This window comes from Pelmatolapia mariae, linkage group LG23, assembly GCF_036321145.2.
Source record: "Pelmatolapia mariae isolate MD_Pm_ZW linkage group LG23, Pm_UMD_F_2, whole genome shotgun sequence".
NCBI classification, from domain to species: domain Eukaryota; kingdom Metazoa; phylum Chordata; class Actinopteri; order Cichliformes; family Cichlidae; genus Pelmatolapia; species Pelmatolapia mariae.
The window spans coordinates 43,368,746-43,395,771 of record NC_086246.1 but is presented as its reverse complement, the minus strand read 5'-3'; the positions used below and the strand labels follow the sequence as shown (position 1 = coordinate 43,395,771).

At 42.5% G+C, this 27,026-nt stretch overlaps 3 protein-coding genes across 6 annotated transcripts in view; 1 reads left to right on the top strand and 2 right to left on the bottom strand.

The window, feature by feature from the left end:
• Positions 1 to 409: 409 nt before the first annotated feature.
• On the bottom strand, positions 410 to 5,395 carry si:dkeyp-117h8.4 (uncharacterized protein LOC572032 homolog). Of its 2 annotated transcripts, XM_063466259.1 has the most exons (9): positions 5,264 to 5,395; positions 5,097 to 5,160; positions 3,681 to 3,736; positions 3,551 to 3,584; positions 3,427 to 3,452; positions 3,302 to 3,350; positions 1,240 to 2,727; positions 592 to 634; positions 410 to 506 (listed from the first exon to the last, which is right to left on the bottom strand). In XM_063466259.1, the coding sequence occupies exons 1-9, from the start codon at positions 5,339 to 5,341 to the stop codon at positions 494 to 496; spliced, it is 1,851 nt and encodes a 616-aa protein (XP_063322329.1). In that variant the 5' UTR covers positions 5,342 to 5,395; the 3' UTR covers positions 410 to 493. The 2 variants fall into 2 exon arrangements, with proteins under 2 accessions (XP_063322329.1, XP_063322330.1); XM_063466260.1 differs by lacking the exon at positions 5,264 to 5,395 and having other exon boundaries at positions 3,427 to 3,447; positions 5,097 to 5,109.
• A 363-nt stretch (positions 5,396 to 5,758) lies between these two features.
• aasdh (aminoadipate-semialdehyde dehydrogenase) lies at positions 5,759 to 15,672 on the top strand. Of its 2 annotated transcripts, none has more exons than XR_010092197.1 (14): positions 5,759 to 6,119; positions 9,855 to 9,975; positions 10,482 to 10,765; positions 10,850 to 11,042; positions 11,119 to 11,360; positions 11,451 to 11,557; positions 11,645 to 11,817; positions 12,589 to 12,925; positions 13,022 to 13,134; positions 13,228 to 13,927; positions 14,025 to 14,188; positions 14,309 to 14,438; positions 14,845 to 14,976; positions 15,220 to 15,331. XR_010092197.1 is itself a non-coding variant. In XM_063467896.1 (14 exons), the coding sequence occupies exons 1-14, from the start codon at positions 5,809 to 5,811 to the stop codon at positions 15,613 to 15,615; spliced, it is 3,399 nt and encodes a 1,132-aa protein (XP_063323966.1). In that variant the 5' UTR covers positions 5,759 to 5,808; the 3' UTR covers positions 15,616 to 15,672. The 2 variants fall into 2 exon arrangements, 1 of the variants encoding a protein (XP_063323966.1); XM_063467896.1 differs by having other exon boundaries at positions 14,309 to 14,434; positions 15,220 to 15,672.
• An 802-nt stretch (positions 15,673 to 16,474) lies between these two features.
• cracd (capping protein inhibiting regulator of actin dynamics) overlaps positions 16,475 to 27,026 on the bottom strand; it is a 28,866-nt gene continuing 18,314 nt past the window's right edge. The window contains exons 1-8 of one of the 2 annotated variants that reach the window (XM_063467894.1): positions 23,395 to 23,560; positions 22,816 to 22,948; positions 22,575 to 22,730; positions 21,912 to 22,124; positions 19,316 to 21,809; positions 18,584 to 18,774; positions 18,330 to 18,492; positions 16,475 to 18,081 (exon numbers count right to left, since the gene is read on the bottom strand). In XM_063467894.1, the coding sequence (XP_063323964.1) occupies positions 17,921 to 18,081; positions 18,330 to 18,492; positions 18,584 to 18,774; positions 19,316 to 21,809; positions 21,912 to 22,124; positions 22,575 to 22,730; positions 22,816 to 22,857 (3,420 nt within the window). In that variant the 5' untranslated portion in view covers positions 22,858 to 22,948; positions 23,395 to 23,560 and the 3' untranslated portion in view covers positions 16,475 to 17,920. Of the gene's footprint in view, positions 18,082 to 18,329; positions 18,493 to 18,583; positions 18,775 to 19,315; positions 21,810 to 21,911; positions 22,128 to 22,574; positions 22,731 to 22,815; positions 22,949 to 23,394; positions 23,561 to 27,026 lie in introns of those variants that run through there. The other variant, XM_063467895.1, reaches the window with a different exon arrangement.

Sequence of the window (27,026 nt, the reverse complement as noted above, 5' to 3'; positions counted from 1 at the left end):
TTCTTACCACACAAGTATGTTTTTGTTTTGCAGCTGCATTTATTTGAAAAGTAGATTTCCATATGTATTCCAAGCATTTACAATCAAGGTTATCAGAATTTGCCATGCCAGAAAAAGTGCACACGATAACTGACCAAAACATTAAATCATCTTTATTTCTATTATTTACTTAGAAAAACTGTTTTGTTTGGGTTTTGGGCTGTTTTCTTAAATTTGAACAATACAGGAATATGATGTATGAATAATAAACAATAACTACAATGACAACACGTACTTTTTTTTTTTTTAAATAGCTACATTCTCCCATTGACAATTTTATTTCAATAATGAATAGACATCAGAAAAATAGAACATAGTATAAAATCTAGCTACAAAATATAAGAACAATTATAATCAATTAAAAATAGTTTAAATATCAGCAGGTTTCCATCGCTGAACTAGATGGTCATACATTATATTAAATTTCATCGGCCCATCTTCTTGATGATCCGCTTCATCGCCATTTTCTGTATGTGATGGAAAAAGGTGGGTAAGAACACATCAACCCCCAGAGGCCAAAAATATCTTGTACATGGGAATTGTTTTAGTCACCTGGGAGAGTAGCCACAGGTCATTTTGCTCTCTAGTGAACTTCCTGTTGAATAAAGCATAATGATTAGGTCATCAGAAACAATACAAGAAAACTATGAAGATCAGATGTGACGGGACAGACAAACTTTACTGGTCATTTAGATGAATAGCTGTCATTTTTGTGTGAGTTGTATGCTACAGTGACCTCTGTCTGCTCCACTCAGTATGCGGAGCACACAACCACACAGGCTCTCTTTCTCTCTCTTCAAGTGGAAATTCACTCTGACAAAATACAATGGACTCTTTACATAGTGGTGATAATTAAGCTTGCATAAAATAAGTCTGACTTGTAATTTCAAACTTTAAAGGAATATTGGGGATTCTCACAAAGTAAGCTGACAATCAGTTTAGATATTTGTATCATCTTTAGTTTGCTTGTGTTGTCTGGGTGAGTGGTTCCTTAGAAAGCTGCACCCTAGAAAAAACATGCACAATCATGCATGCATGCACCCAAATTCAGTGGGTGTGTCCTCATAAAAGTCCTCTTCCCAAAATACCTGCGTGCACCTGATATGTTTAGGAGGCATCTTAACTGCACTTTTGTAGCTATGCAAAAATACATAATTTGAGCACTCTATCACTTGACTTAAAAAAAAGGATGAGGCTTACCCATGCCAGAAAAATCTGCTGCAGATTCAGCCTCCACATGTTCCTCATGTGCTGGAGACTGCTGGCTGCTGAACCTTTGAAACATGCTGTGGTTACTGTGGTTACCACGAGGCAGCTCCAGTTCAGACAAAGGGAGACCTTGCCTTAGCATCTCTCTACTGTGGCGTTTGGACCCTGGGGAGTATGTGCAATACACTTCCCTGAAGCGTTTGGACTGTGGATGGCTGCTCCAGTCTAGGTCCCTGTGGCGTTTCCTCAGGACAGACCGGTGCGGTGACAGTGCAAGAGCAGCCAGAGCTGACGAAGAGTGACCTCTGCTGGCCTCAGAGCTTCTAGCACAGAGACGGCATGGAGGGCCATTGAAGAAAGTTGACTTGTTCTGGCACACAAACTTGTGGTAAAGTTTCATGAAATCTTCATCAACTTGTTTTGGTGAGCACGAGCCAGGGGACGAAGGCAGGACGGAATCAATGGAGAGGTGTCGTACGAGCCTGCGATGACCCCCTGCTCCTGAGGCTGACTGCGGTGAGTGTGGTAGGACGGACTGCTGGGAGTTTTGAGAGTAAAGCATCTTCAGTGGCAAAACAGGCCTTTTTGTCAGGGAAAACAGTGAGGCGGTGAGTGATCTGGGCCTCATAGGCTCTCTGGAAGTCACAGAATATTCACTGGGGCTTCTGGAAAACAAATGAGGTGATCTTCCCAGGCTGGTCACCACTCTTGCTTTTAGGGGACTCCTGTCCCTAAAGCTCGGCACCTCCTGCCTGACTGGGGAGCCATAGATATCAGGTCTCTGTATTGCAGCAGTGAATTCTGGTGCAAGGATGGAGCTCCCAGCTGTCTCTAATAGAGAAAGACTTGATCTTTCCTCAGAGGCTTTAGCACAAGGTCGTGAAGGACTGACGCTATATGCAGAGGCCTGGTCTTCCAGCTGGGTTTGTTTACGAGGGGACAGCTGAGACACAGTGAAAGTCTTGTTTAATGGCATCTCTTTTGGTTTAAAGGACATAGAGGAAGCAGAGAAGTCCATTACAAGGACAGGCTTATGCTGGTGCCTGCTCATAAGGTTTTCCTCCCTATCAGGAGATTGGTGCATTTCGTGCCAGTCTCGAGGACAGGTCTCTTTCATAGGCCTGCTGGAGCTTTTCTCTGGAAATGCTTTTGTGGTCATCTTCTTTGGTTTGCTGTTTGTGTGTCTAAGTGGGACAACAAAGGTGTTGTTGAGGTTACTTCTATTTGATTGCTGACGCCATCTGCGGTACCTCCTCAGCACAGAATCAGCGGCTGTAGAGACATGCTGCCGATCCCAGGCCCTCTTTATCCGACTAATCATACTTGGATAGAGCTCCACCCAGGAACTGCCATGACTTCTAAGAGACATTTCCAGCTCCTCATCTTGGTCTTCAGGTTGAAGGTCCACATTGGAAAAGTTTCTCTGACTCTCATCCAGTGAGCTCACAGTCAGCTGAGTCACATCACTTCTAGTCATCCCTGTGTGATGCACAAGGGGAAACAAAATTGGGAATTAGACAAATAATATACTCAGTGCTTCTCTTGGATGAACAATCTTTATATATTCACTATATACACCCTCTGTTTTATTTGGAAAGTTCAAACACTACGGGCTTCCAGCTGCCTAACAGGCCAGGTTACCTAACTGGGGTAACCGGATGTACTCCAAATCTTCTATCTTGGACTGCAGCTGGCAAAAGTGGTGTTTTTTTGCTCCGAGGGTTCACTGTGAGCTGGAGGCCCACTCGAATTAACCCTCGCCAAAGCTAAGAGCAGAACAAGGACTACCTTTGCCAGCTGCTGTTCAAGGTGTTGGAGTCTAACACTTGAAACTACCACAATGGTCAACTATTCATTTATCACAAAGTACAGGGAAATCAAAATGTTTGTAGAGGCAAAACTTATTAAATATATTATTTAATAATTTATTAAAGAGAGCGTGTATGTGTAATTTAAGAAAGCAATCACGCATCTCTGTTGTGCATTTCTTTGTTGTCACAAATTTAATCCAAGACTGGAAAACACTGAAACAAAAGGATTTCCTTTTTCTTACCACTATCTTCCATAGACAGCTGGATGCTGGTATCAGATGACAAGTCCAGCTGTCAAAAATAAACCATCATTAACTCAAGTTATGCCAGATATTTTGATACAGAAGGTAACTGCAGGTATATTTACCTGAGAGCCTCCTGTGGGGTCCTGTGCTGTGTAAGAAATGTTCAAGTTGTATTAGATGAACTACACAGTGAAGCAAAGAAAAAGATGCATGTTGTCATTTAAACTTTTAATTCTGAGAAATTACCTCTTAGTGACTCCTCTCTGACATCTGTCGAGCTCTGAGGAGAAAATGTGGGTGATTAAATAGTAGTAAACACAGCTTATGGCATTTTGTGTCGTGCATGGCTGCAAAGGACATTGTTAGTAACCCAAACCTTCATTTGCAGTGAGATCACCTTCTTTTTAGATAACGTCATGTAGCTGTCAAGCTCTTGAGGACAGAAAATATACACAATGTGGTCAGACAACAAAAAAAGTGAACATTACAGATCGTCAAATATTAAGCAGTGTTTCAGGTATCAGGCCTTCACCCATTGGACACACAAATACCTATCATTGAAATCTGGTGAAGAAGATCAACAGCTGGAGGACATAACATTTTCTTCCATTAAATACAATCAAAATCACAAATCATGCAAATTGCATCAACCACTAATATTCTAATTGGAGCTGACAGAAACAGTAAAATGTAACATGTGACATGGCCTTAATGTCTGAATGACACTAAAGGAAAGCTCTGCAGTTGTGCTTCTTTCAAATTATATCCAAACCTTTAATCCAAAATTAAAACAACACTCAAAATTAGATCTGGGAAAACAAATCATCCAGGTTTATGTTTTTTCTGGGATAGACCACCTCAAATCTCTTACTGCTGATAAAGATCTCACCTTCAACTAATTAAAAACACAGCAGCTAGGCTTAGCACAAGATATTTTGCAGAAATATTATCTTTTTTGTTCTTCTTTCAGCTGCTCTCTTTAGGGATTGCCACAGCAGATTATCTACCTTCATCTCAGCCAATCTTTCTACTCTATCACATCAACCCTCTGCATGTCCTCCTTCAACACATCCTCTGTCCAGTACATCCACTATACCTCCTCTGCACATGTCCAAACCATCTCAGCCTCTTTAAATAATGCCCAAACCACTAAACCAGAGCTGTCCCTCTGACGTTCTCATTTCAAATAATGTTTATCCAGGTGACTCCCAATGACAATCTTAACATCTTCAAATCAGCCACCTCCAGCTGTGCTTCCCGTCTTTTTGTCAGTGTCACCACCTCTAAAGTACACATTGCAAATCTCACTCACCCCAAGATATTTAAACTCCTCTACCTTCCTTAACTCTACTCGTTGCATCTTCATCCACACACATTCTATCTTGCTTCTGACTTTTAATCCTCTCCTCTCCAGAGAATACCTCCACCTTTTCAGGCTCTCTTCCACCAACTCCCTACTATTATCTCACTTTATTGTCCTCTCATCTCAATTTTTGTTTTCCGTTTTTCACTGTTTCTGAATTTAGCATTCTGCTTTTGCTTGTCTGTCAAACTGCTTTGCAAACTCAAAACACTTTTCAAAGGTTTATAATTAAAGTCTATTGTTTTTATTGTAATAAAAGGCCCTTCGGGCGACTATTGCTGTGAATTAATATATAAATAATACTGAACTTCATTATTCCAGAAAGAAAACAAGTCCTGTGGTTGATCTAGCTTACAAACGCATCTAATTAGTTAGTGTCCGGTTACCTTTACTAACACAGACGATGTTATTAAAACATTTCAGGCTTACCTGTGGGGCTTATGTCGTCGAGATCAACCTCTATCCCCGCGTCCTGGTACTGAAATTTTGAATACTATCAGAAGGAAACACAGAGGTTGGTTAATTCTGTTGCTTTCATTTGCAAAACTCGCTGATACTTAGCTTCATGCTAACCGTCCATAGCCTTATTCACACACCTTGTCTATGATTCGATCCAGGGAAAGTTTGAACGTTGAATTGTTATTTTGCAATTGTGTCTTTACAAGCTCATCCATGTTTGCATATATATCTTTTATCAAAAAGACGACAAAGAAAGAGAACAGCTAAACGAAGAAGAAAAATGGCGCTTTCGATTTTTAAGATTCCACTGTCACAAAATAGTGGAGTGTGATTGGACAGTGGACATATGGTGCCTTCCTTGATACTAGGAAATTGCGGTTATGTCTTTATTGCGTTTAATTTGAAAGACAAAATTAAAATAGAAAACTCCGGGATGTTAGCAGTGATAACACGTAGCGGTTATTGTTCATATGAAAATGACTGCAAGTATTAATAATATTTTGTAAGCAAAAAGTTAAAACGACATTTAAGGAGAAATTGTTGTTATGGCCGAGCTTTAGGACGAGCATTTGAAATAACCGTTCTTTAGACGTCATTGCTTACTGTAAAATCTCGCGTCATCAACCCTCGACAAATGTGCTTGTAAACAAATTCAGCTTCTTCTGAAATTAGCAACACCTGAATGTTTAAAAAATTTTGGGTTTTGCCAGAATGTACACCGACAGTAGATGAGCGTTTGGTCACTAAAGGGCTTCTCAACATGTCTGCTCGGACGCTGCAGGAGCTGGTCGCCGCCGCTGCCTCCCTGCACGCCGACAGGCTGGCTGTGACACACTCGGTGTCCGGAAAACCATCGGCGTCCCTGACCTACAGAGACCTGGTTCAACTCGGCGATGAATTCTCTCGTGCTTTGCGAAATAACTGTTCTCCTAGCAGCGGGGTGATCGGGCTTTACTGCAGAGATGATTTGTTTGTACCTGTCTGGATTTTGGGGTGAGTGCAAACATTAGAGATCGACCTCTGTAGTTTATTTATGGGCGATATTAGTTATCAGCAGTGTTGGGTAAGTTACTTTAAGTTAGTACCTTAGTTACATTACTAGTTACTTCTCTAAAAAAGTAACTCAGTTACTTCAAGTTACTCGTTACTTTCAAAGTAACTAGTTACTAGGGAAAGTAACTTTGGTTTTACTCAGAATTCTCTTGTTAATGTGTTGCTTCCGTAACTGGATACCCAGCAAGATTGCCAGTCTTCTAGCTTGCTTACTTGCCACAAGTGCACTGTGCCACCTACCAATAGAAAGGAAAAAATAATGTGCACATTTCCACGAGAGAAATCACACGCCTGGACCGTCGTTGACCGCCGCCATGATTCTAGCCTGCTTTTTACATCCAACACAAAAACTGCAGTCGTGGTGCTTTTGATTGTACTCAGAACTTGGAAATTCTGCCTTCTGAATAGGAAGATGTAGGTAACACCAGACTGCAGATGAGCTGCATACAGAGCTGGACTGGGACAAAAAAATCGTCCCGGGCATTTTGACTAGAGACCGGCCCACCATTATAGGAAAAATCATAAAGCCTTTGAATGAAAACAAACACTGTTGTGACAGTGATGTACACTGTTTTGATGGTTTAAATGTATCAATCTATCAATTGTTTGTTGTAAGACTCAGATAATTATTTTTTTAAAAGCGAGACATTTTAAATGAGAATAAGAAAGAAAAGTATTTCCTTGTCCCCCCCTTTCCCTGTTAATGCCCTACCTGGCCCCCTGGCAAAACTTTGCTAGACCCGCCCCTGCACAGTTACCAGCTGTCAGCTACGTAGAAAAGGATGCTGGTGTTATTTGTCTCTCAGAAACAGTTCATAACTTCCCTTCAACTCATTCATGTGACCTAAAAGGTAAACCTGTTTCTCCATCACCTGTTCAGCTCTGATGATTCAGTAAGGACATCTCCTGGTTTCATCTTCATGTTTCCCTCTCACCAGATAACCAAACTGATATCATGACCAGCAGCTTTACAGCTGTGGCTCCAGCAAACATCAGCTGATACTAGAAATTAATAGTAAATAAATTCTAACAACAGCTGATCAAGCTTAAACGTGCTGCTGTTGTTTAGCACAACATCCGCTGGTTTCCTCTTTCTGGCGCAAAGTGGGCGATAAACAAACAAGAGAGAAAAGCCGATCAGCTGATCATTGATCAGTTTCGTGATTGAAGTAGAAACGGGAGAGAATGAGAGAAGAAGAGGCAGCTGTGCAGCTCCAGCTTTGTGTCTTTTTCATTGTAGCTGAAGTCCGGGACAAACTGTGTTCCTTTTCACCTCATTACGAAACGCGTAATATTTTCTCTGAATACCAGACGATTCTGTTTTTTAGGGGACGGTTGGAAACTCTAATAATTAACCGTATGAACAAAATAAAGTTCAACATCAGTAACATCATAGCACCCACCCAGCTGTATAGAAACTCCGTCATGCTAGCTAGCACGCAGTACGAAAATGTCAGCATACCGAAAATAAACTCCACCTAAACTTGGTTTAAATCTGACTCCGATAGACTGCAGGTCATAACTTCTTACCTGAAGTTCAGTTCACCTGACACTCGGACCGGCGGCCGCTTCGGGTCTCTACTCTTGCCTCCCTTTTCCTTCATCCACCTGCTGGCTTCCACCACTTGCTAATGTTACTGAATCTGTGGAAGCTCCGCGATAGCCACCACACTAAGTAACGAATAACGAGCCTATCTAAATCCCAGTAACGAGTAACGCGTTCCTGGTTTTCGCATAATAACTAGTTACCGTGCTCGTTACCACAATAATAACGTAGTTACTGTAACGCGTTACTTAATAACGCGTTAGTCCCAACACTGGTTATCAGAATTAAGGAGACGGAAATTGAGGCCAAAAACACAAAAAGGAAAGTTGTCATTCCAAGCTACGATAATTTATATCAAAATATATACAGTGAATTCTTATTTATGTGACAGGTACAATGCATGTTAATAAAAGAGAGTACACAGAAGATTCAAGGATGTAGTAGAGTAGATTTTGCAGGTGACAGATAAGATAAGATAACCTTTATTAGTCCCACACGTGGAAAGTTTGTTTTGTTACAGCAGAAAGTGGACAGTGCAAAGTTACATAGCAAAACTTAGAAAAACACTTCAATAGAATAAGATACTGTACACAATAGAATAGAATAAAATTAAAAATAAAGAATAAAATAAAACAAATGCTATATACAACTGAGTATAATACAACGATGTCAGAAAAGAGTATTGCACTTAGTTTAATTGCTATTGCACATGTGTGTGTTTGGTCATTTGGAAGTCTTTTTTTGTGGTGTCTGACAGCAGTGGGGAGGAAAGACCTGCAAATCTCTCTGTCCCACATCGTGGGTGCCGCAGCCTGCCACTGAAGGAGCTGCTCAGTGCTGTCAGAGTCTCCTGCATGGGGTGGGAGATGTTGTCCAGCAGGGATGACAGCTTAGCCACCATTCTCCTGTCACTCACCACCTCCACTGGGTCCAGAGGGCATCCTAGAACAGAGCTGGCCCTCCGGATCAGCCTGTTCAGTCTTTTCCTGTCCCCAGCAGAGATGCTGCCGCCTCAGCAGACCACACTGTAAAAGGTGGCTGAGGCCACCACAGAGGTCTTCAGGAGTGGGCCCTTCACTCCAAAAGACCTGAGTCTCCGCAGCAGGTACAGCCTGCTCTGCCCTTTCCTGTAGAGGGCGTCTGAATTATGAGTCCAGTCCAGTTTATTGTTTAGATGAACACCAAGGTACCTGTACTCAATGTCCATACCTTGGATGTTCAGTGGTTGCAGTGGAGGGTGTTTGTGCCTGCGGAAGTCTACCACCAGCTCCTTGGTTTTACTAGTGTTGATCATAAGGTAGTTCTGCTGGCACCAGTCCACAAAGACGACAAGGAGTACAGTCCTCTGTACTCCTTGTCGTCCCCATCAGTGATGAGGCTGACTATTGCAGAGTCATCAGAGAACTTCTGCAGGAAGCACTGGGCGGAGTTGTGGGAGAACTCTGCAGTGTAGCTGGTGAAGAGGAACGGAGCCAGAACCGTTCCCTGTGGGGCTCCCGTACTGCAGACGACCCAGTCCGACACACAGCCCTGAGTTCTCACATACTGTGGTCGATCAGTGAGGTAGTCCAGAATCCATGTAGTGAGGTGATGGTCCACTCCTGCGCTCTCCAGCTTGTCCTTTAGGACTGTGGGAAGAACAGTGTTGAAGGCACTGGAGAAATCAAAGAACATGATTCTCACAGTGCTCCCAGTGGCCTCCAGGTGAGAGAGGGAACGATGTAGGCGGTGAATGACGACATCATTGGTTCCAATGCCAGACTGGTAGGAAAACTGAAGTGGGACAGAGGAGGATCCTAGGGACAGGGTGAGATGGAGGCGGAAGATCTGTTGTAATGACCCCTAAAGGGATCAGCCAACAGAAGCGAGATTTTAGGAAAACTACAAATTTGCATCTGACATCCACAAAACATAAATATATAAGACAAAGAAAACACAGAAACAAACATTACATCAGTATGACAGCATTTGTACTTATCTTGATGTGTGCATGCTGTCATATTCAGAAGTAACTTCTCATTATTTTAATATTTGTCAGTGTCTATGTGCTTGTTGTGTGTTATGGCTGCATGTGACTCACTGCTCTATAACAAATCATAACTCACAAATGACTCTGCTTTGTTTGTCAGGATCTTGCAATCCTCTGCTGCTTACGTCCCACTGGACCCAGAATCTCCTGGACTTCTCTCTGCCAGAGTCATGAACCAATGTGGCCTCAAGTACTGTGCTGTACAGACCGACCTCCTGCAGGTTGAATTTTGTCATATTTTATCAGCATTAATACAACAGCTGTGAGTAATTTTGCAAATGTAATACTCAGGCCTCACTTAAAAGATTAAACCATCCAGACGATGAAAACACACGAGAAAGGCCATGGTCTTATTTATTTATTAAGGCCAACACCCACCTTGGTCTTTCCAGATTTAGTACATAAAAATACACACAGCCATGGAGACAACCTGAGAAAGAACCCCCCCAAAAGACATGCAAATATAAAACAATGATAAAATGAGATATTCACAAAGCTGACACTGACCTATTACAACAAGGGCTCCACAGTTTGCAAAACCCAATTCAAGATCCCCTCCTGTGCAGTAACAAAAAAATATACTAAGTGTATATTTCCTACAGATGACTCGTCTGTATATTAAGAGGTTTTTTTTAATGCAATATCAGAACACCTTTGTAAATTCTTTGTTAATGAATTCTGTTTTTTTGTGAATATTTATATTGCTATTGTTTTTTTCAACTTAAAGCAATTTCAGGCAGCTCTCATCAAACACGTAACTGTGAAAGTTTGTGTGGAGCTGCTCAAGTTCAAACTGACTCTGATTCACATCGAGCCGCTGCGAGTCGCTGAGCGTGAACGAGGAGCAGGACAAACTTTATCAGTAAATGATCTCAGCGGTTCAGCTGTGCAGCAAGACGATGCTGGGCGCAGGGAGTTGGCGTATGTGCTGCACACATCGGGAACAACAGGCTTTCCAAAGACTGTGAGGGTACCACACAGGTGTATACTTCCCAACATACTGCATCTGAGGTCAGTAAGGAATCATTTATGCCTTTGCCTGTTGTAGAGTGGCATATTTTTAATCCAAGACAAATCCCTTCTCTTTCTGCTCAGATCTTTGTTTCAGATGAGGCCGGATGATGTGGTTTTCCTCGCCTCACCTTTAACCTTTGATCCCTCAGTAGTGGACATTTTTCTCGCCTTATCATCTGGGGCTCAACTCCTCATTGTCCCTAATGTGATTAAAAAAATGCCCAATCGACTAGCTGAACTATTGTTCAACGATCACAAGACAAGTGTCCTCCAGGCAAGTGTAGAGCCATTTGTGTCTGTGAGGCAGTATTCCCTGTTTGTGCAATGCTTCATTTTCACTGTTGTCACAGGTCACGCCCACTCTGCTGTTGCGCTTCGGCCATCGTATTCTAAAACAGGACGTGCTGTCGTGCGGCTCTTCACTGCGGGTGTTGGCTCTGGGTGGAGAAGCCTGCCCGTCGCCCGCTCTGCTGGGGAGCTGGAGACATGAGGACAATAAAACTAAAATCTACAACATCTACGGGATCACTGAGGTTTCCTGCTGGGCCAGCTGTTACAGAATACCAGAGTCTCTGCTGCAGTCAAGCAACCTGTGAGTGGACCCCCGTTTTAAAATGTTCATGACTTCTACAAGTTTGTTCTACAGATGTTGGAGTTATCTAACATTACAAACATCTCACAGCACGGTGTCTTCTGTGCCTCTCGGGACTCCTCTGATGGGCACAGTGGTGGAAGTCAGAGATGAACATGGCTGTGTTGTTTCAGAGGGTGAAGGACAGATCTTCATAGGTAGGAAAAAAAACCTGAGAGTTCTCTGCAAATTAATCACATTGAGATGAAGAAAAACCTCATGAATTCATATGATCGTTTGTGCAGGTGGAGAGGACCGAGTGTGTCTCTTGGATGATGAAGACACTGTTGTCCCTGGGACGATGAGAGCTACAGGAGACTGGGTGAATGTTAAAGATGGACAGCTGCACTACCTGGGACGGAGAGACCGAATGATCAAACGCAATGGAAAACGAGTGAACTTAGACAGCATGCAGCAAGTAAGATGTTTTCTGATGAATGAATTATAAGTCGTGTGATTGATTCAAAAAGAAATAATTCCACTGGCTTAGCCTCATGTTAGACCAAGACTGACACATGAAGGAACACACATCACTCGTGAGTTTAACAGCCACCAACTTCTACGTCTTATCCAGGTGACAGGGTCAACAGTGTCAGCAGAGTCTGAGGGATGAGCTTGACCACCTCCCCAGAATACCCTCCCCAAGCTCAGTCAGAGTTGTAGCAACGTGTTTCCAAGCTAGCCAAGAAATATAATCTCTCTGCCTGGCCTGGGTCTGCTCCAGGGCCTGTTCTTGGTAGAACATGCCTGGAATACCTCACCTAGGAGGCGTCTTAGTCAGTTTCTCGAGCCACTTCAACTGAATCTTTTTTTTTTAACATACTGAAGGCAAAGCTGATGTACTGATTGTGGTAAATTAAAGGAAAGATTTGAATCCTTAACCCCCACCTTAAAGAAATCTGGTGTCTCTGTTATGAACCAGTTTCCTCACTCAGATTCACTGTTACTAAAAACAATTAAAGCCTTTTTTTCAATTTATTGTCACATACACACAGCAATAAGAAAAAAAGAGAAAACAAGAAAAAAAGAAGTTTTAGCTGATTAATAATTACATTTTTAAACTGGTGGTACCCTTTCTTAATGCTGTACTTTAATGTGGATACTTTTCATTAATTCTTTGTAAACAAAATACCTTTTCAACATCTTTTTAACACCTTTATGATTTTGATTTACATCTCCCCTCCTGCAGGTCCTGCTGAGTCTCCCTCAGGTGGAAGCCTGTGCTGTGGGTCTGCACCAAGGATTTCGACTTCTCGCCTTTGTCGTGGCATCCACATCTGGACACCAGAAGGCAGCTTCCACCTCCGCGTCTGTACAGCAACGTGCAGAACAAATTCCCTCTGCTTGTGCTATTGGTGAGCATGCTGAGAACCTACCCTCTTCTGTCAACCCCCACCTGGAGGAGTCAGGCGGTGCAGACGGAGATCTGAAGAAGCTCATTCTGAGCCAGCTGTCTCTGCTGCTGCCTGCTCACAGCGTTCCTGACACGCTGGTGCTCGTCCCGGCTTTATGCCTGACTGCTCATGGTGAGCTTTAGACACACTGTCACTGCTGAGGAGAAACCGCAGCTAATTCATTCACCACTTTATCCATTCACCTTTCTAACTGTCATTTTTTGATAGGCAAAGTCAACATGGAGGCATTAGTCAGAGTATATGAAAAACAGAGACAGTGTTTAGAGTCTTCACAGAGAAATTGCAGTGAACTGAGGCAAATTCTTCAGACTCTGTGGCGGGTATTTTCATTTTTGATGACAACATTCATGCTCTAAATTTAAATAAACTGTTGTCTCCTTATGTTCATTCTCTTTTAAACTATCTATCAACAGGATACTTTAAATCTTGCTGTAGATGTTACCATTGACGAGAAGTCCAAGTTCCTGTTCAGTGGAGGAGATTCTCTGAAGGCTCTGCATCTCTGTGAAGACATCTTCACTGCTGTGGGAGTGACCTCACCAGAGCTCCTGGAGGTTATACTTGATGGGACCTTCTCTGACATCATGAATCATGTTGCCAGAGCAAGAGGAATCTTGGAGCATGAGAACAGCCAGTCAGCGCCATCTCAGGCCAAGAGACGGCACGTCGAATCCACGTCTCAGGTACTAGAAAAGAGAGTGCGCAAAGACTGGACAGCAGCTGAGAGTCTGCAGGTGGAGAAACAGGCTGTGAAAGTCATAAGAAGAGGGGGCGAGGTGATAGAGATGAACATCAGATATACAGAAGATGATAAAACAGTGCAGAATCAACTCCTTAGAGAAAGGGAGTCTTGTGGAGAAGCTGATTTGGGCCTCAGTCTGAGCTGGTCCTCAGACACAGGCAGATGTGTGGACGCCTCCCCGGTGCTTCTAGTACAAAACAGAGCTGATCACAGGTCAGATTTGTTCAAAGCAACAGTGTTTATCGGCTCACACTCCCACAGGATCCAGGCTTTAGACGTCGCCACCGGAAACCTAATGTGGGAGCGAGTTCTTGGAGACAGAATCGAGGCCTCTGCTGCCGTGTCTCACTGTGGTGCCCTTGTTGTAATAGGTAAGTGTCAGCTTTGTGAATACCTAATGTTCAGGAGGTTTTATTACTTTATATTTCTATATCTTTTTTTGGGGGGGGTGGGGGGGTTCTTTCTCAGGATGTTATGACGGCTGTGTGTATTTTTTATGCACTGAAACTGGAAAGACACAGTGGGTGTTTGAGACAGGAGATGCTGTGAAGAGCTGTCCTGCTGTGGATCCTCTTACTGGTCTGGTGGTAGTGGGCTCACACGATGGGTATGTTTACGCCCTAAACTCAGAGGTGAGTGCTTGATGCAAAGAGACACAAGGACTCGAATGATTCAGAAAAATCACAGATTGATGGTTGCACTGGATACCTGTCTGACGTGTTTGAAGCAGATGCTCTGTTTTCTGTTTTCAGGTTCAGAAGTGTGTTTGGAAGTGTCACTGTGGTGGAGGAGCTGTGTTTTCTTCTCCACGTCTTCACGCATCACGCCGTCAGGTGTACGCGGCTTCACTGGGAGGACGCCTGCTCTGTCTCAGCATCGTAAGTAAGCATAGTTTTGCCATTTGGTGCACAAGTGGAAATAAGAAAGGAAGAGGCACGAGTCTGTTTGAATCATACATTTTTGTAAAAATATTTCTATGATGACTTTTGAGTGTGTTAGCTTAATCTTTAAAATGAGAAAGTTCTTCATTTTTCAGCTGTTCCCTTTAGGAGTCGCCACGGCAGATCATCTGTCTCCATCTCATACTATCGCTAGCATCCTCCTCTGTCACGTCAACCCTCTGCATGTCCATTTCCACTACATTCATGAACTTTCTCTGTGGCCTTCCTCTTTCCCTTATGTGCACATTTGTCTCAAAAGAGAAATCTGCTACTGATTCTAAAAAATTAAAAACGAGAATAATAAGAGTGATCGCCCTATATGTCTCACGTGTGTTTCTCTTTCCCAGGACAGTGGAGATGTCTTGTGGTCTTACTGCAGAGACACTCCTTTTTTCTCCTCACCAAACTGCTTCTCTGAGCACGTTGTGATCGGCTCGGTTGATGGACACATCTGCTGCTTCAGCAACACAGGGAAACTTGTAAGGAGCTCACTTTTTGTTATAATATTTTCCAGTTACTATATATATACAAAACCTGATTTGCTGAAGATTTTGCATTTTGTAAATGAGCGATTTTGGGTTTTTTTTAAACATTAAAGTCACAAACATTCATTACGACAGCATTTGAATGTACCGGTATGGTGAAAAGGGGGGAAGGGGCCTGGCTATTTTCTGAATCCTCTCTGTAATTCATAACTGTATAACCCTTGTGTGTATTTGCAGCTGTGGCAGTTTCTAACAAAGGGTCCAGTTTTCTCCTGTCCATGCATCACGTCAGACCAGCAGAGACTTCTGTGTGGATCACATGACGGTTGCCTGTACTGTTTGAATTGTGCAGATGGCTCTTTGGTTTGGACTTTTCAGACGACAGGCAAGGTGTACTCCACCCCATTTGTGTTTGACGGCTCAGCTGTAGGGAGCAGGGGTTCACTGGTGGGCCTGGCCTCCACTGACGGCACAGTCTGGATCCTGGATGGAAAAGACGGACGACTGTTGGCCTCGCATACCTTTCCCGGGGAGCTGTTTTCATCCCCGGTGGTGTGGGAAAGGTCACTCCTAGTTGGATGTCGTAATGACTATGTGTATTGTCTGAGGCTGAGTGTAAAAGAGGAAACATAGAAGGATATAATTTATTTTTGTACCTTTTTTTAAAAAAAACAATAAACACAACTTGTGTGTCAGTGAAGTGAGGTGTTTTGGGAAATAGGATTTTATGTAAATTTTACTTGTTTTCTGAGATCCATGTCTTGTTACATGTTACAAGCTTAGTTGAGGCATTTTTTTTAAAAACTCATCAATCTTTATCATTTCAAAGTGAGTCCACATCCCTGATGTGACCATCTCAGGCATGCACTCTGCCCCACCCACTTTCCGTTTAAACCAGGGTGGTGTTGGGGCCCGCCAAAACACACAGAGCTGTAAATGGAAACAGCTGTGCTGATTTCTGTATGTCGCAGGTCACTGGGTTATACTTACACTGGGACAAATCTAGTGAACATACACTATATTGCCAAAAGTATTTGCTCATCTGCCTTCACATGCATATAAATGTTGGAGGAGAAGCCCTAGTTCACAGTGTCCACTCTGATTCATCCCAAAGGTGTTCTGTCGGGTGGAGGTCAGGCTTCTGTGCACCATGCATGCCTAGATGCTTGATTTTATGCACCTGTGGCCATGGAAGTAATCGAAACACCCGAATTCAGTGGTTTGGATGGGTGAGTAAATACTTTTGATGATATAGTTTACCAAAACTATATCAAAACCATTTTTAGATTATGTCCCAATTAGAATAATGTTAAACAGAGAAGGAAGCGAGCTAAAACGGCTTGTTTCATTCAAATATGAACTTAAGGGCTGCACCTGGAGACTTAGCAATAAGATGAACTGATTAATTTGAATTGTGAATCATGTAAAGTCACTTCAATAGAAATATGGAATTGGTAATGAGCATAGTACTTTCCCCTTCGTGATTTTCAACAGTATGAGACGGCAGTTCTGTGGTTCAGACATCAGTATTTAATTTACATTATTCATAACATTTTGTATCTCTTTAAGAATTTTTTTTCATATCTGTAAGTGGGACAAAAAAGTGCAAATAATACCAAACATTTTTTGTTACATACAACACTGCGTACACTACACTATTGTGCACGACCAAAGTTAGAAACAAAATGACAGTGAGTCTACCTCTTTTAGGGCCCTCTTTTTGACCGAACCTCTGGCAATGCCTTTCACTTACATACAGTACATACTTACATAGATACAGATCATTAAGTGAGTGGCAGGAAATAAGAATCAAGTTTTTTTTCTTCATAGAGGAAATGTTTACATTATGTAGGATCATATCACATTTAAGAGGAAGTGATGGCGCAAGCCTACTAAGACGAGCGTGTTACAGGAGGACAGCTATAAGAGTCGTAGGTCTACAGCTAGGAGGTGTCACATCTGTCTCCAATAAGCAAAGCCTAAAAATAAAAAATCCAAATTACATCGTCACACAGCTGTGAGGATGAGGTGCAGGTTCACCATAAATGCCCAGTAACACTTGTGGTCTTCAGTGCTGTGTTTAGGTGCACCCACCATGTTTCTTTTTTTTTTTTTTTTTTTTTTTTTTTTTTTTTTTTTAAATCATGGCAAAATTGTACAATAGCTCCTTGGACAGCTATCACAGTCGTCACGGGCACAGTGAGAATTGTTAAGCTAAGATTTTCCAGTATGTGTTAATAAAAAAAAGGCATCTCTTGTAGATGAAAAACAAGGCTCAGAGAAAAGATGCAGGAGAGAGAGAGCTGCTGCTTTACATAAATAACGCCAAGAAGGACAGAGGGGATGCCTGTAACACTTCCAGAAGCAGGTTCGTGCTGAGTTTAAACTGGTAGCCCTTAAAACATGATTCAGACAGTTACCCTCTGTTGATTAAACACTGTCATAGATCAGAGCTTCACCTCTATAATACAGAAGTGTTATATTGTGTTGAGCAAATGATTTATTTACAACCATGGTGACACAGTTGGCTACACCATTAAAAAAAAAGAAAAAAAAAGAAAAAGGTTGGCTATTGCAGTGGCCAACCATGGTTGCGATTGGCTGCAGGAGTTTAAGAGACATATAATTTATGTTTTTATACAGTATGTGCATGCTCGCATCAATTGTTTATATCTGTGCGGCTGTATCGGATTAAGTGAATGTGAAGCGCACTTTAACATGATAATAGTACCAGCCAGTGTATGTGGGGGGGTTTGGAAGAGATGGAGAGCTTTACTGGTTTCACAGTCGGGAAGAGTTTTCATTGTGAGAAGTGAGAGGTGGAGTTCTGAGAGGGGAGGGACAGTTAATGGTGACACTCCAAGTGTTTCAGAGTCTGTGGGCAGTGTACACTCTTGATGCAGGCCGGAGTGTCGTGTGTAGCTGGTGGTTTGAGGTGTTATTTGATGATCTGAGGACAGTCGCTCCAGGCTTTGGCCTTTCGTTTGGCCAGAGCAAGCCAGGCCGGCTCTGTGGAAACCTGTGGAGAGTCACTGGAGGGGAAGCGCTTTGACACCTCTTTGACAGCAGGTGGCGACGGTGTAGAGTCTGCAATCTCGACTGCAACAACAAACATGTAAAAATGTGTTACTAATCTGTTTGCTTTCTATATTACATTATTAAACTCATTTAAAAAAAAAAAGATTAATTTTGAAGAAGAGCTTCAGGAAATAAATAAATTAGCCTGACCAGTAACAGCAACTGTAATCAGAATAACCAGAAATCGTAGAAAAAGAGCTCATCCTGTTGTTTGTGACGCTAAAAGCCACTTAGCATATTCACTTTACTATGATATATGACTATTTTACCAGTGACAGAGCTCGGTAGAGTGTTGGCCTTCTTTAGGTGCTCCCGGCGTTCAAATTTTCCCAGGAGGCTCTCTGGTCTCTTGGGCTCCTCTGGCGTCTGAGGTTTAGAAGAAGGACTGGTGCTTCCACTTCCTTTGCTGTCTGTGGGGCTCACCAGTGTAACCTGCAAAAGAGATTTGGGATCCATTCAGAAGATGGACAGTATGTTACGGGGATCACGAGAAAGTGGGTAAATGTTTATCTGTGGGGCATACACTGTCTCGCTCTTTAGCTTGTTTTTCTGCCAGCTTGGCCTCTCTTTGGCTACGACGCTCCTCCCGGTTCTGCTGCTGCTCCCTGAAGCCTTTCTGCTTCTGAAGAGCCAGTGTGATCCACAAAGGTCCAGCCTCCTTCTCCTGGACCCTCGCACTGTCCAGTGAGTGCCTGCTCTGTAGGGATGGTTTTTCTGCAGATGAACACATGATAGATGTTGTTGGAAACCTTTGATACTACAAAACACGATTTTTAAATTTAACAAAACATATTCATCTCAAAATATTATTCCAAATTTTTCCACAGGACCTTTTTTTCTTTCTGTCCGACAATGCGTGCACGTTAGTAGAAAGAAAATAGCCATTTACATAAAAACTATTCACATAATTGTTTGCGGATTTATCATTTAGTCCCAGTATATTCACGAGAAGGCAGACATCTCTACTGCCAATATCACCAACTCATGCCAAAACAATCTAGATGGATAAATGGTAATTTGATTTAGGTATGGAACATCCTTTTAAGCAGTAAATGTTGCCAAGATATTGGCAAATCAAATGGATTTGCATTATGTAGATAAGAAGATCATTGCTTATGTCTCTTTACTTAAATAGGAAGCTACAGTCTGGAGATGCTTACACAATTTTGTCTAAAAGTATCAAGATAAGCTTACAAGTTCATCTAAAGCTCGTTATTTCATGTGATAATTTCAGCTAACTAACAAAGATGCTGACCTTTCCTGATGAGTTCTGTCTTTCTGTCTGCCTTTTCCCTCCAGGGTATGTTAATGGAGGGGAAGAATGATCTCTTCTCCTTCGGCTCTTCTTCCCCTTGGACATGACTTTGGCTGCTCTTGTGCAGCAGGGCCACCGCTGAAGGTTCCTCACTCCTTCCGGCTTGCTCCTGGATGGATGAATCCACACCCATTGTACTCTCCACTGAATCATCACTGGGAGACTCATGAGCTACCTTAGGTAGCGGTGATGGAGGAGGTGTTGGGGCTGCACCTGTAGGCTTAGGTGATGTCACTGGTCTGCGGTAGAGCGGTGGCTTGGAAAACACTTTCTCACCCTCACTGTGTGGAGTCGGGCTGGTAGACTTAGTCAGTTTACCCCGGGGGAATGCAGGAGAGGCAGATGCATGTAAATACTTGCTGACCGCACCCTCTTTCTGAGGTGACGTGGGGCTTGATTTGTCAGAAAAGACAGAAGAGGCATCAGAGTCTGGATCAATGGGGGTAAGAGGCGAGGGGACGCCATCAAAGCTGTCCCCAGCACTGTAGCGTTTCTTCTTTTTCTCTGTGGACTGCTCGCTGTGAAATCGCAGAGAATAGTTGGTCCTCCTCAGCTTTATGCCAAAAGGAGAAGGCTTCTCCTCATTGTCCTGGCCCTGCTCCTCTCCCTCCACTCTGCTTTCAGATGCCTCTGTTTCACTCTGAACTCTGCTCGACTCTGCCTCTTCAGATTGAATTTCAGAACTGGGAACCAGGAAAGAAGGAAGGTCTTTGGCAAACATACACTCATCTGACCCTCTTTCTAGGATGCGGACACTTTTACTTGTCCTGTTCTGAGGTTTACTTGATGGAGAGGGAGAGGCTACAGTGGGGCTTCCAGGTGGAGCAACCTCCTCTCCTGCTTCCTTATCTTCTGCACCAAACACCTCAGAGTTCCTATTTGAATCTCCAAACTTCTTCCTTGCAGGGGTGATGGAGAACTTGGCGCTAGCAGACATGGTCTTCCTGAGGTTCGTGTGGGCAAACAGAGGCTGTTCTTCAGCGCTGGACTGAGACTGGCTCCTGCTCGGCTCTGGGTACTCGCCGTACTTCCCCTCCTCTACCCCCTTGAATATCTTTGATCTGATGCTTGCCCATTCTGCCAGGACAGCTGCACTGGACTGATCGGTAGAGAGCGCAGACTCATTGAGTGATTTGGTTTTTCCAGACTTGCGTTCTGGGGAAGTCTTGCTCTTTGTTGGGGGTGTTCCTTGGGCTTTTCTATCCTCTCCCAAACCCAGCAGGGACTTGCAGGCGGTGTCTTTGATCTGGTCTAAATTGACAGCTGTCCCACATAGCTGGGCGCCTGTCACTAGGATGGCTGTATGGGGGACATATGGAGAGGCTGGCAGGTTGGGGGAGTCTGGTCCTTCAGAGGAGGAAGCCTTTGCTCCATCTCTTTGATAAGCGATAGCAGCGCTCTGGTGGCTGGAGGCCGGCGTAACAGGCGTCAGATTGACCTTCTGGAAGAGAATCTGTTTCTCACCAGAGGACACTTTAAAAGAAAATGGCCTCTGTCTCTCCTCCATCTCCCTCCAGCGTAGCTCTTCAGCTCTCCTCTTCATCTCTTGTGGGTCAAACTTCCCATCAGCCTCCTCCAATGACATCCTTCTTTGCTCCTCTTCCTCCTTTTTCCTCTTCTCCTCTGCTACCTTTTTCTTCTTTTCTTCCATTTCCCACAACCTCAGTTTCTCTGCTTCCTCCTCTTTCTTTCTTTCTTCTTCTTCTACCAGCTTCCTCCTCCTCTCAGCCTCAAGCTCCTGCTGCCTCCTTGCCTCTTCCTCATGTTTCCTCCTTTCCTCCTTCTCTTGCCTCTTCCTGTCCTCTTCCTCTTTCCTCCATTGTTCTTCTAGTCGTCTCCTTTCTTCCTCTTCTTCCCGCTGTCGACGCTCCTCCTCTTCTCGCATCCTCCTTTCCTCCTCCAGCCTTCTCATGCGCTCTTCCTCTTGCCTTCTTTCCTCCTCCTCCCTGATCCTCCTTTCCTCCTCCATTCTCTTTCTTTCTGCCTCCTTTAGCAGCCTCCTTGCCTCCTCTTCTTCTCTGATCCTCCTTTCCTCCTCCTCCTCCATTCTCTTTTTCTCTGCCTCCTCTAGCAGTCTCCTTGCTTCCTCTTCCTCTCTGATTCTCCTTTCCTCCTCCTCCATTCTTTTTTTCTCTGCCTCCTCGTGCAGCTTCCTTGCTTCTTCTTCCTGCTGTTGCATACGACATCTCTCCTCCTCCAGTTCACGCAGCCTCAGCTCCTCTGCTCTCCTCTTCCTCTCTTCTTCCTCCTGTCTGAACCTCAGCTCCTCAAGCTCTCTCATCCTCCTCGCCTCCTGTCTTTCCTCCTCATGGAGTCTTTGTTTCTTGAAGCTTCCAAGGGACTCAACAGACACTCTACGCTGGTCGTCTGTGGAGACGCCAGCTGCTTCGAGGTCATCTTGGACCAAACCAGGAATGGATACCTCTTGGAGGTCCTGGAATGCAAAAGTCCAAGTAGTGTCAGCTTTTTTTTTTAACAATAACAAAGGGTGTCACAGAATAAACAAACATGCAAACCCACATTAAAAGAAACTCACCTGTGTGAATCGTCTGTGCTTGCGGGAAACCCTCTGGTTTTTCGGCTTGACGGAGAGTTTATGTTTGGCGGCAGCGTTGTCTAAGCGAGGAACAGACTGAGGGACGGCATCAAGGTTGATGGACTCAATCGTGCCAGTGAGTGGAAGAACTCGTTTGGACCTTGGAGACTTCACAGGGGGGCTGTGTGGTCCAAATGGCTGACCTCCCTGCACCTGCTTATGCCACAGTAAAAGAGCAATTAAACTACGACTTAAAGAGATCTCTGTAGACACAGTACACAGAAAGCAGAGGTGTCTGTGGTGTGATAAGGTTGTTGCAAACTGAAGTGATGTGGTACCTTGACAGAATCAGGGAAATGTTTTTTCCCTCACAAATTTGTTTTATATTCTCACAGTTATCTAAATTTTTGTGTGTGTGTGTTTTCTCAAAAATATCACCCACACCCCATATTTTTGAATTCATTTATTTATTTATGTATTTATTTAATATTAATACAATCCCCTGATATAGAGTGATATACCAAAATCACAAAAGGTTCTAACCAACTTCTTCACATGTTTAGTGCTACCCAAGACTTAAACAGAACAAATTTTGTTGTGTTAAATTAATCGAATTTAAAACAAACAAACAAACAAAAAACCTACCAGTCAGTCAACTCATACCTTTGGCTCTGTTCCTGGTGGCTCCGCTTCTACCTGGGCCAAAACTTTCAGAGGGCTACGCGGAACCTCTTCCTCATCTGAGCTGCCCTCATCTCCCTCACTTCTTCTCAGAGAAGGAGGCCTTTGGCCAAACTTTATACCTTGTGCTATCTGCCTCTGTGAGGATAAAAAATAATTAATGATTACAACATATCTAGTTGGAGCAAAAAGAGAAGTGAGTGTACACCTCTGCATGGCCCACCTGCAGATTCCTAACTTTATCCGACACGTTTTCCTGGGACATGCTGTGATCCAGACCAGCCTCCTTCACCGGTTCCTCTGGAATGAAGATGCTGTCGTGTGAGAGAGCTCGAGATCCAATGGGATTCAACTCCCTGAAGGAGAAGGAGATTGTCTTCAGTGCTGCAGCGTGTCATCTCTGTCAGTCATTCATGCATTTATCACAAGCTTGCTGCAGCAAAAAACTTTACACAGTGAAATGATTGACCCCGCAGTGCTGTTACAAGTCGTTACAGGTTATAAGCTCATATTGTCAGTGAAGCCTTTTGCCTTTAAAGTCATTTCAAAGCACAGCCTAACCTTTGTCTTTACAGATTATGTCACCTTGCAGCATTTTGTAACCGCGTGATTTAACACTTTCATTTGTCTAGAAGTGAATAAGAAGCTGAGTTGCTTTTAGCAGAGAAAAAAAACAATGTACTATTTAAAAAAAGCAACAAATTCCAACCTTTGGTAGTGTAGTGAATGGACAATAAGCTCAGTTTCTGTGTGTATAGTATAGATGAATACATGTTTAAAAAAAACTGATCCATGTACTAACCTCAGATTTTGATCGGACTCGTCATCAGATGTAACGCCATTGCACACTTCCCCTGTGGAAAAACTGGTTTTTAGCTCTGCTCCATCAAAGCCCCCTCTCGCCTGTCTTTTCTTCTTCTTCCCAAACAGTCGTCTGAACGGCTGGAACTTGCCCTGTTGCCTTCTCTCTGGCGGTAGAAAGGAGAATGGATGACAACCACAGCCACATGCAATCACATCATTAATCTTTATATCTCACCCTCGGGCGAGATAACGAGCAGAACGGTGCCTATGAGCATATTCATTGTTACACGCGTGTACTTAATGAAATGCGTTTGACGGAGTTAAAAGAAAACAAAGAAAACAGCAGATGGAATGAGAAGAAAACCTTGGCTCTTTGGTTCATACTTGCATTTACAGGAAGTGTGAAAGATAGACACTACACATAAAAAATAGAGCACCAACAGCCAAAGCAATTAAAAAAAAAAAGGAGGAGGTCACTAGCTCCCCTACTTACAGACTGAAAATAAATGCACAACTGAAAGTAGGGAAAGCTCAGTTATCATCACAACTCCAAAAGCTATTACAAACTAGCCACATGTGAGCAGCACTACAGTAAATATAAAACTTCAAGGCTACACATATCACAGGTACCACTGGAAGATTCGCTAATCTATCAATCTGTGAGGTAATCACTTCAAGTGTGTCGATTTAGACACAATAAAACAGGGCAGCTGTCATAAACCCTGCTATTGCTACCAAGCTCAGTGCTGATTCATGAGGAAGTGTTTGACAAAAGCGAAGAATTTAACTTTGGACTTTCAGTAGGTATCTTTACCACCTCATCATTGTTCATGCCAGTAAGTTATAAACTCTTACACTAAACTTTCCCATGTGTAAACGCGAAAACGTGTCTGTGCGCTCTCTTCTCAGGATCCAAACAATAACATAACAATAAAAGTTTACTTGAAAACATTTAACAGAACCTCATTGAAACAGTAGCTCGTGCAATTCGCGATCCATCATAATTCAAAGCTTATTGCGCATAAAAAAACAAAACAATTATCATTCTGACCTTAAGCACAATTTGATTGAAGATGCATTAGATGACAATTGTGTTTAAGTGCGATTAAATTCTGACCACTACTGTAGCAGGAGAAGCAATTCTTGCTATTTGAACATGGATGGATGACACATTATGGCATGAGCTCATTGGGTCTTCAGCTAAAACTGTAGACAAACAATTTAATGATCTCCTCCAAGAAAATAATGTGATTCCTCCCTGTTTTTTTCCTCTCGGTTACCAGGATAGATCAAATAGTTAAAAACAAATTATGAGAGTTTTGGCTTGCTTCAACTTCTGGAGTCAATCCAGTCCCTAAAGACTTCCTGGATTCTTGCTAGATCCAGGAGGTTTTTAGTAGATTCTTTATCATTAAGACATAGAGCAAAACTTTAACATTTTATGTGATATCTTCACAAATATAAACCTAACTGAAATTGGGAGACATCCCCCGATGTTCTTAAGCTAATATCACAAACTAATCTGGATCCAGATTCTCTCTCCTGATCCAGGGATTCAGTTTGTCCACAGAGTGGAGGGAATTTTCAGCCTTGGTTGAGGTGTTTCAACAAGTACTGCAGAACATTTCTCCTTCAAAACTACAGCAGCTACCCAGCTGTGTGTCTTACTTCTGTGTGTTTGTGTAGTTGTGAAGGTCCACTCCCTGAACTAAGTGGGTGAGGTTACAAAGCTACAAAGCTACTCTACACCACTGTGCAGACAGGCATTCGCTGGGCTCTGCGGGTATCCCTTTCAGTGCTATAAGTAGAAACCGGTGTGGGATTTCACTTTGCATGCTGCTCACTAAACGAAAGGCATGATGGGAAATGATACAGTAAACTAATTTCCCCACTCCTTGACCCTGAAGAACTCGAGGGTTTTTTTGTGTATGAAAGAGAGAGGACATGTTTACACAAAAAATATTTTAGAAACTCAGGGTCAAGGGACAGATGTTTCCATCTTGTTCATCTTATATTTGACTCTGCTGAAGTCCCTCATCATTCCAAAAAAGATCTATATAAAGATCTCTATATACACCTTATCTTTTTGACCCCGTCCCCTAGCTGAAATCCTACCTAAAAAACATAACCCTCATTTTCCTTTTGAAAAATGTTCTCAAGTATCAGCCAAGATAAAAACTATTCCCATTTTTTTCTATAAAAACTTAAAACTACTGTTGTTTTTCTTCAAAACATGGACGTGACAGGGTTACCTTCCATTGTGATGCCCCAGATCCCAAAGGATTTTAGGAACAATTTTAATATTTTGATGAACATGTTCATTCCTTTTCTTGCAGAGACTTCAAGACTTTGCTACTTTCATGACTTAATATGAAGCTTAGCTTAAATCTATGGGAGAAACTGCCAGCATGGCTCTTTCCAAATTGAATAATAATAATAACTAGCAAATTTATGGCACACAAATCAACATTTTATATTTATTTGCTTCAGTCATAGTAATACTTAAGTGTAAAACCTGTAGGTAGATGTTCGGTTGTAAAGCAGTGAATCACCAGCAAATGATGAATGAGCTTACATGACTTTGTATCATATTTGTATTTTTTTTCCCAGTTTCTTATGGATATAGCACATGTAGGTGCAATCTGTCATATGTTACTCCAAAGGCCAACAGGAAGGAACAGAAAACACTTTCAAACATTGTGCTACGAAGCTTTGGATTAAACCGCCCTTCAATATAAAATAAATTTTCAACCTAAACAAATTTTTAAGTTAAGATTTGTAAAGCATTCAAGACAAAATAAGGACAAAACATTTGTAATCGAAATAAATAATTTAATTATTGTTTTAATATTGTGGCTGATCTGTGTTTCTGCTGCCTAGCGTGGTTTCTTGACATGTAATGCACCCTAAAATGACCGCAATGGAAGAAAATTGATAAAATCAATCAATCGAGACATTATGTCCACACAAGTCAAATGGATTTGGGTTTAAACTGTGCGTTTGGTAAAATGGTTAGAGTTAGATTATCTAAATCTAACTCTGAGCAATACGCAAATCTATTAAAATCGTAAACTAAAACAAGTATTAGGTATTTCTTATATTTGAGGAAGTGGAATAGGACTGCTAACTAAAATCGACAAACATCATGAGTCCCTGTATCTGCATCCAGACTGACAGCGCTGTCTTTGCTCCTGTCAACAGCTGCTGAGGTAGTTTAGATTCACAACACTGAAAAAAAAAACCTTACGAGATCTTTCGAGAGGTCACTAATGCTTTTAAGTGTTAAACAGGTCATGAATTATAAATATTAATCTTACCCGTTTAACTACTAGCAATTACCCGATAGCCACATTAGCGTGTATTACGGTAGCAGCTAGCGGCTATGGCTAAACTTTAATGTGAACGCTAGGTAGCAAGCGTTATCAGTCCTGCAGATCTGTAACGATAATAAACAGCGTGAATTTGACAAAATAACCCATTTTTTAAATCTAAAAAGTGTTATGTTTCTCTTGAAGTCAAAGATTGAAGCTGATAAAAGCCTACCAGCAAGTAGACAGAAACGTTGGCAGCCTACCTTAACAACTCTAATTGATGAGCAACGACATATGGAGGTAAGGGTCTAGAAGTACA